General features: G+C 43.9%; 3 protein-coding genes across 3 annotated transcripts; 1 reads left to right on the plus strand and 2 right to left on the minus strand.

Moving 5' to 3' along the window:
- Positions 1 to 412: 412 nt before the first annotated feature.
- LOC137651553 (protein FAM200C-like) lies at positions 413 to 1167 on the minus strand. The gene is made up of 2 exons (XM_068384778.1): positions 1123 to 1167; positions 413 to 997 (listed from the first exon to the last, which is right to left on the minus strand). The coding sequence occupies exons 1-2, from the start codon at positions 1165 to 1167 to the stop codon at positions 413 to 415; spliced, it is 630 nt and encodes a 209-aa protein (XP_068240879.1).
- A 42-nt stretch (positions 1168 to 1209) lies between these two features.
- Positions 1210 to 1542, minus strand: LOC137651554 (protein FAM200C-like). The gene has a single exon (XM_068384779.1). It carries the CDS (start codon positions 1540 to 1542, stop codon positions 1210 to 1212), a length of 333 nt encoding a protein of 110 aa, XP_068240880.1.
- Positions 1543 to 5449: 3907 nt separating this feature from the next.
- LOC137651555 (uncharacterized) lies at positions 5450 to 7489 on the plus strand. The gene is made up of 3 exons (XM_068384780.1): positions 5450 to 5756; positions 6783 to 6922; positions 7157 to 7489. The coding sequence occupies exons 1-3, from the start codon at positions 5450 to 5452 to the stop codon at positions 7487 to 7489; spliced, it is 780 nt and encodes a 259-aa protein (XP_068240881.1).
- Positions 7490 to 7741: the final 252 nt, after the last annotated feature.

Genomic DNA, 7741 nt, shown 5'->3' on the forward strand with positions numbered 1-7741 from the left:
GATTTTTTTTTCATTCCTAAAAACTAACACAAAATACCAATATTGTTTATAAAAGAAGTAATAAAAATTAGAAAAATGAAATTGCATGGATTTAAATATGTACAACTGGGTAATCAATCATACTGTACATACATCAATGTGATTTTTGTTGTTGCTTATATGCAATTAGTTTCTCAATTCAAGGCTTTGTGTTGGCCAGAGCTACCCTCATATCATGAAGCAACCCAATTTGAAGTCGGTTCCGGGCAGTTGTTTTGATTTGGAGCATGGTGGAGAAAGCCTCTTCACAGAGGAAGGTAGTTGGAAATGAGATGATCATTTCCAGTGTTGCCTTTGCTAATCCAGGGTATGCTACCAACTGATCACACCAGAAACCTGACAACGGTAGTGTGCGAAATTTTGTTTGACAACCCTAGTTTACCTGCAGATCAATAAGCTCCTCTTTCAAGTTATCATCATCATCCATATTTGTTAAGAAGGGCTGCTGTATCCATTCTGGAAATGAATGATCCTTGAGAAAGTATTGTGCCATAGTGGTCTCTAGGAGTGAGAGGTGAGCAACAATACTTTCTACAAGCATTGGCTGGACTGTCTTGTCTCCACGTTTTTCATCCAGGATAGGAAAGCTTCCCCCATTTCCTCCCTGGTTTCGATGCTTCCACAGTGATATTTTCTTCTTGAGGGCTTCTACCTTTTCTGTAAAATAAATATTATTGGCAAACATGCCTTGCATGGACAAGTTGAGATCATTCAGTTGACCAAAAATGTCTGCCAGGTAGGAGAGGGAGAGAATGAAAATTTCATCCTCGAAATTTTCAGCATAATCACTCTGATAGTCTCGGAGAAATATTGCTATCACATTAGCGAGCTCTGCAATACGTGTCAGCATTTCTCTGCGAGAGAGCCATCGCACTTCAGTGTGGAAGAGAAGCACCTGATGTTCACTTCCCATCTCCTCACAAAATAACTTGAACACACTGTGTTTTAAAGCACGTCCCTGGATGTAATTGACAACTTTAACACAGACGGACAAAACTTTTTTGAAATGAGATTGCAATGTCTTTACCGCCAAAGCAGGGCGATAAAGTACATAGGCTAGTGCTTCGTAATTATGTCTGGTACCCTCTCCTTCACTAGAGCAGCAAATCCAGACTTATTCCCCAGCATGGCTGAGACACCATCTGTGCAGACTGATCCTACCTTCTCCCACTAGATCCGATACTTCTGAAAGAATTCGTCCAAGAGTCGGAATACATCTGCTGCTTTAGTCGTTGTCTGCAATGCCAAACAGAAGAGGAATTCATCTTTAATCTCACCATCTTTGATATAACTGGTATACACAATCAGTTGACTTGGGTTGGAAATATCAGTTGATTCATCAAACTGCAGACTAATGCGGGTAGGGCAGGCTTGAATCTCCTCTACAATTTGGTCCAAGATGTCGCAACTCATATCTTCAACTCTTCCTCCAATGACATTAATGGACAAAGGCACATCCTTCATCTTCTTGGCTGCATCTGTTCCCAAAATTAACTCAACCATCCGAATGATGCATGGTTTAATCAAATTTTCTGGAGCTGAATGCAAAGCATTGGCCTTTATGCACTGGTATGCCACTTAATATGAAGCTTGTAGAAGGGGTTTCTGCACTGGCTTGAATCCAAATTGGGGTAGTGTACCTTTCTTTTCATATCTAGCCCTCTTCACCTGCAAGGCCTCGGGAGACTGTTCATGTTCTGTGGTTGGATGCTTCAACTGGTGGTATCGGAGTCTAGCAGGCTTCAAATTTGAGTTGCAAATGATAAAATGGCAAGTCATACACTGTGCCCGGTCTGGTCCTCCCTTATCGTCCAGGAGTGCAGTGAAACCATATTTGACATATTCATCACTCCATTTGCGTGTCTTTGGCATGGCAGATTCACATAAACCTGCTAATGAATGAAGAGGAGGATTCTAGCAAAAAAAGCGGGAATGAAACTTTTATAAATGACATTAAGAAATTAAGAAACAGACTTAGATTACCATTAAAACATAATGCTATTAACGGTTAACCTCTTCACTAATACTGCTCTCCCAACGGTAATCTAATTAAGAAAAAAAAAGAACAAAAAATCGAGCATAGCTTGCCCATCCTTTCTATAATTATATTGATTTAACTATGGGTGGCGGGTTTGGGAGGGGTATAATATTAGATGGGATTACGGGAGGAGAAATAAGAAGATATGGGAGAAAGGAACCCAGAGTAAAAAATATATATATATTTGACAAGAAGAAAGCAGCAAGTTTCTATAAAGAAAAAAAAAAAAGAAATGTTGGAAATAGAGTCTAGGGTTGCCATATGTCCGGATTTTCTCAGACATATCCTGGATTTAGGTGTCAAAATCATCGTCCGAGGGGAATGTTAAAATGTCCGTAATTTCTTCTTTAATTATGAAAATGGATATATAAAATGAAAATAATAACAACAAAGATAACAATAACAACAGTGACAACAAATAAAGAGGATGTGAATTAATAAATTAATACATTATATATATATATATATATATATATATATATATATATATATATATATATATATATATATATATATATATATATATATATATATATATATATATGTGTGTGTGTGTGTGTGTGTAATTTAGACACACAGTATTTATGATGCAGCCACAGACCTAATGAAGAAAGAAGAATGTAACTATATTAAATATAATTTTCATATATCAGCCTTGAGATCAGTTTATTTTTCTCTCTTTCAAATCATTTTTGCACGCACACACACACACACACACACACACATAATGGTAGCTCTTACAAACTGCTCTTTTGGGCTCAGGCCATGTCGTCTTGATGGAAGGTTCCTTTAAGTAGCTCCCTAGGGTATATTTGACTACAGTGATATTCCTAGAGAATTTAACTTAAGGTCTCCAGAATTCTAACTCCTGGCGCGAATATCCTTACGCCAGGCTTCCTAGCCTGGGCGTTTTAGTTTACTCTCTTGCATGATATAATAAGTGTTCCTGATGTTATCAATTTTAAATGAAGATAATAGGCAATTTATGCATGTAAGATATATGGATTGCATATAAAATTTCCTCTTCTAAGATAGTATACAAGAGAGCAGCTTCGATGAATTAGGTAGTCGATCTCACTGTCGCTAGGCTAGTAGCCTAGGGGCTTTAGTATACAGTACTTTCATACAATCTACCCGGTTACCCTCATATATAGGGTAATCCCTCCTTCCCTCAGAGTGTAGCCTATGGTTACAATCTTAGTTGTTCTTGTCTCGAATTGTCATTCATGCAAGACTAGCCTAGGGTTTTTCTGCCCCTTCTCCTAGCTACTGATGGTGAGCTTTGGGTTTGGGTCAGAACCTCGGAGTATTTGTCGTATGCCGGCAACTGGTTGACAGGGTGAATGTACTCCCCTGTCAGGCCTTGTTTGTTGGCATAGGAGGCTTTGCCCCCCTAGACTGCACTTGAAGGGGTCATGTGATCCCCCTTCTCCCTGTGGTTTAGTCGGACAGTCCTGTGCTCGCAGACCCTAGGCTAGAGAATAGAGTTGTTCTTTTGCCTAGGATGGCACCGGCATTGGAACTCTGTTTCTCTTTGATTAATTGTGGCGGCTAGATGATTGCCGGCTCTCCCTTACTGTATTTGCAGACCCTAGGCTGGGGATTGATTTCTCCGTTCGCCCAGGATGGTGCCGATACTGAAACAGAGATTCCTCAAGGTGTGGTAGGGCCGACATGCTGCCTGCTCCTCTCACACCTTATACAGGACTCTTTCCCCTCCCCATTCTATCCTTTAGTGATGGCTTAGCCATCACAACCCTGTGGCCGTTGTCCTACAATCTCGCCAATTGCCGGCAGGCTGTAGGGCCGGCTAGGGCTTCTGCTTGTATGGCCTAGTCGTATAGCTTCCCTATCGGACATGGAGCTCCGGGATAGCTGTGTCGGCAGGTATAGCTGCCGGCAGAAGACCCATTTGCTTTAGAGTGTTCTTCAGTGCTCCCTTGGGCTGCCATTCACATACTATGGTACTGGCACGGAGGTGGATGGGTGGAAGCTTGATTAAATCATATTCTCCCCTTCCATTAGAACCCTCATTCCAGAGGAAGGAAGTGAGACAGTGCTCTTACATCACCCTTCACTCCTTGGATTCTCTCTCACTATTGGCTAGTGTCGCCAGGTACTAACCTAACTGGCGGCTGCCGGCCACTAACCTTGCCGGCAAGATGCTGGCTAGACAGCCATTGATTCACTGTCACATCTGAATTAGCCGGCAAGAGCCGGCCGAGTCTGGTATACCAGCCACTACCCTGTCACATTGAATGCTGTCTGGGATAGTGTGCCGACAGCTGGTGACCCGCCGGCGTCCGGTAAGCCACCGGCAATCCGATGGGCTGCCAGCCATAAAAACTATCAATATTTTGTCAGTTGAATTGTGCCTTAAGTACTAGCCTTGCAGGCTACATGCCGGCAGCAACTAATGTATATGTATATACAGTAGCTAGTACATCTGTAGTATAGAGCATACTGCAGATAGAAAACTATGGTATAAAAGTATACAGTAGTTAAGTTTTCCAACATACTACCTGCATCCAGGCGCAGTCTATTGTTGAGATCTTATAAGATTAGGAAAGGAATTCCCTTTCTATATACTGATAGATGATCAGTTATTAATGACCCTCATTATTAATCCTTTTGAAAGTGGGTGTTTGTTACACTCTTCTATCCTTATAGGCTAGACTCTTCCACCGGGCCTCCTGAGGAGGATGACCCTAGGGTTAATATTGAGGGAGGTCACAGTAATTGGCTGGGCGGGAAACACACGTATGTGTCTTTCCTATTTCATTTCTAGCTTACCTATCCTAAGCTATATGCAATAAAATAAAATGGAAAATATTATTATAATATTTATAAGTTTATCTAGTGAGATAGACTACGTTATACTCATTTTATTTTCCTCTCTTTACATGAGGACCATGTGAAGTCCAACAGCGTCTTCTGCAACGTGCGTAGCAGAGACTTCTGTGTCCACCTGAAGTGTAGGACACACTCCTGCTGCTCCATCACCAAGGGACCTCTCAAATACTGGGACCCCCAGGTATGTACTGTATGCAACGACCTGGTGTATGAGGCTTTCGAAAATCCCAAGACAACGGAATGAAGGGATGCAGCTCGGGGACAAGTTGCGCAGATGGGTTCCTGGCTTTCAAAAGAATGCCATGGGGCCTTACCTCCTTAGTGAGCGTATGTGGGTCTGTCTATTTCCTAAAGCATCTGCGGATGCTGTTATTCCTCAGTCTCACCCTGAGATCCCTTGCATCCAGATAGCTGTGGATACGGATGTCTCGGATGCGATGAAGGACATCCATCTAGATGATGAGAGGATATCAGAGGTGTCAGAGGACACCGAAAAGGGCCTTCTGGCGGAAGGTCGAGATGAGGAGTCAACGTTGGCTCCAGAGACGGAAGAGGATGAAGTCGAAACAGTCTCTGTTTCGTCGGTTCCTGTCCCTTACATACTCTGTTTCTCAACCCAAAAATTCAGACGACACCCTTTCTGCCATTAAAGCTATGATGGAGATGTTCAAGAAGAAGAGCGAACAAAGGGAAGCTGCGCTAAGGAAGAAGATTCTCCAGCTCACAGCGACTCGTGGATCTCATAGGAGACTTAACGTAATGGATCTTCCCTCGTGTTCCGATGTAAACCCATGGAGGCCTGCAGAGTACATGCCAATTACGAACGGTAAGATCTTTGTTTCAGAGAAGCTGGGAGCTGTCCTTATCGAGGACATTGAGTTCTGGCCCAGCTTTGAGTCCTATTCAGACTGCTTCGTTCGTCTAAGGGCGGAACCTGTAACCAAGGAGGAGACAGAGCCTAAGGAGGTCATAGTGCTTGACCATACAAAGGCTCAGGCTTTGCTAGCCAGCAGTTTGATGGACAGGGGCTTCACCAATTCTAAATTGCCGGCCCAGAGCAAGAAACATCCCTCTTTTCTTGCTCCAGCAACTATGACCTTCCCCTTTGGGGAGAAAGGGTTTAAGGCGGTGATTATGGCAGTGGAAGCTGGGAAACCTTGCCCTACACTGAAGGAGTGTAGGCCCCTTTCCCTAGCTTTGCAACGGATCTAAAGGACTGGAAGGATATTAAGCTTACCTTCTCAGTCTGGAAGTTGGAGACTGATATCGCTGGACGTCAGTTCAGCGAAAACCTCCCCAAGTTGTCTGAGTTTCTCCTGCGTAGGGAATAGGATACAAAGGAGAGGATTGCTGCCTCTCTGTCCCTCCAGGTGACCCTGGAGGCAATGGCCAGTGAACAGAGATCCCCGGATATTTTCATGGTCATAGCCAAAACACACTGGGCAACCCTAATTAAAGACTTTTATAGCTTTGTTAGGGCAAGAAGGGCTTGTAGAGAGTTCGTGTTTGCCTCGGCTGCGGTCAAACAAATACCCAGGAAGTTGATATCTTACAATACTTAGGGGAAAGACCTATTCCCAAATGAATTTGTCAAAGAAATAGTCGACAAGGCCGCCACGGATAATAGAAATCTTCTCCAGAAGTGGGGCACGTCGGCGAAGAGGAAGTCTTCCCTGGATGAGGGTCCCCAACCGAAAAGGAAGAGGCCATGAGTGCCATCTTGCCCTGCTAGTCAACAACAACTTCCCGTCACTGCGGTGCCACAGATGGTGGTAAACCCCTAACCCACCTACCAGATGGTACCCCAGCAGGTGGTGACTCAGTCACAAGCCTTTACTCCCGCCTATGAAAGGCAGACCACCACCTTTCGCCCTAAAGGTAGGGGGTCAGGTAGAGATTCTTCTAGACGTCCCTCGAGAGGAAGAGGGACTACGGGAGCACGCGGTCAAGGAGGCAAACCCTCCTGGAACCAGAAGCAATGAGATGCTTCCGGTAGGAGGAAAACTCCGACTCTTCCGGGATTGCTGGACCCTCGATCCCTGGGCCTACAGCATAATTAAGAACGGACTAGGTTGGAGCTGGAAGACAGCTCCACCACCTTTTCCTCTATTCTTCCAACATTCCACGCCCGTTCTGGAAGAATACACCTGAGAGCTCTTGAGCAAACGGGTGATAAAGAGGGCAAAGTCCATCAAATTCCAAGAAAGGCTTTTTTGTGTTCCCAAGAAGGACTCGGACAAACTCAGAGTCACTCTGGATTTGTCACCGCTCAACAAGTTTATCGAGAACGACAAGTTGAAGATGCTGACCCTTCAACACATAAGGGCCCTGTTGCCCAAAAGGGCATACACAGTCTTCATAGACATAGCAGATGCCTATTGGCACATTCCGATTAATCGCCAACTCTCCTCTTACCTAAGATTCAGGCTACAAAAAAGAAAGTACGCTTTCAGAACCATGCCCTTCGGACAAAACAGCCCCAAGGATCATCACGGAACTTGCAGAAGCAGTCGTTCAACAACTACGACTACAAGGTGTCCAAGTGGTATCCTATCTTGACGATTGGCTGGTGTAGGCAGCATCCGAGTCGAAATGCATGCAATCATCCAAGAAAGGGATCCAGTTCCTGGAACATCTAGGATTCAAGATCAACACCAAAAAGTCTCGACTATCTCCAGCTCAGAAATTTCAATGGCTAGGCATACATTGGGACCTACAGTCACATTGCCTCTCCATTACTTTAAAGAAGAGAAGAGGGATAGTGGGATCTGTCAAGAGACTTCTAAAATCCAACAGGATTTCAAGACACCA

The sequence above is a fragment of the Palaemon carinicauda genome, chromosome 13 (genome assembly GCF_036898095.1).
Source record: "Palaemon carinicauda isolate YSFRI2023 chromosome 13, ASM3689809v2, whole genome shotgun sequence".
NCBI classification, from domain to species: domain Eukaryota; kingdom Metazoa; phylum Arthropoda; class Malacostraca; order Decapoda; family Palaemonidae; genus Palaemon; species Palaemon carinicauda.

What these genes read in the sequence shown, in the direction of transcription:
- LOC137651553 (XM_068384778.1), bottom strand. Translation starts at nt 1,167, where the DNA reads ATGCTGGGGAATAAGTCTGGATTTGCTGCTCTAGTGAAGGAGAGG. An exon ending in CTGCTCTAGTGAAGGAGAGG is followed by an intron (nt 998 to 1,122) that starts GTACCAGACATA and finishes AATTACATCCAG; the next exon opens with GGACGTGCTTTAAAACACAG.
- LOC137651554 (XM_068384779.1), bottom strand. Translation starts at nt 1,542, where the DNA reads ATGGTTGAGTTAATTTTGGGAACAGATGCAGCCAAGAAGATGAAGGAT.
- LOC137651555 (XM_068384780.1), top strand. Translation starts at nt 5,450, where the DNA reads ATGAGGAGTCAACGTTGGCTCCAGAGACGGAAGAGGATGAAGTCGAAA. An exon ending in GTACATGCCAATTACGAACG is followed by an intron (nt 5,757 to 6,782) that starts GTAAGATCTTTG and finishes CGCCTATGAAAG; the next exon opens with GCAGACCACCACCTTTCGCC. An exon ending in GAAGCAATGAGATGCTTCCG is followed by an intron (nt 6,923 to 7,156) that starts GTAGGAGGAAAA and finishes TGTGTTCCCAAG; the next exon opens with AAGGACTCGGACAAACTCAG.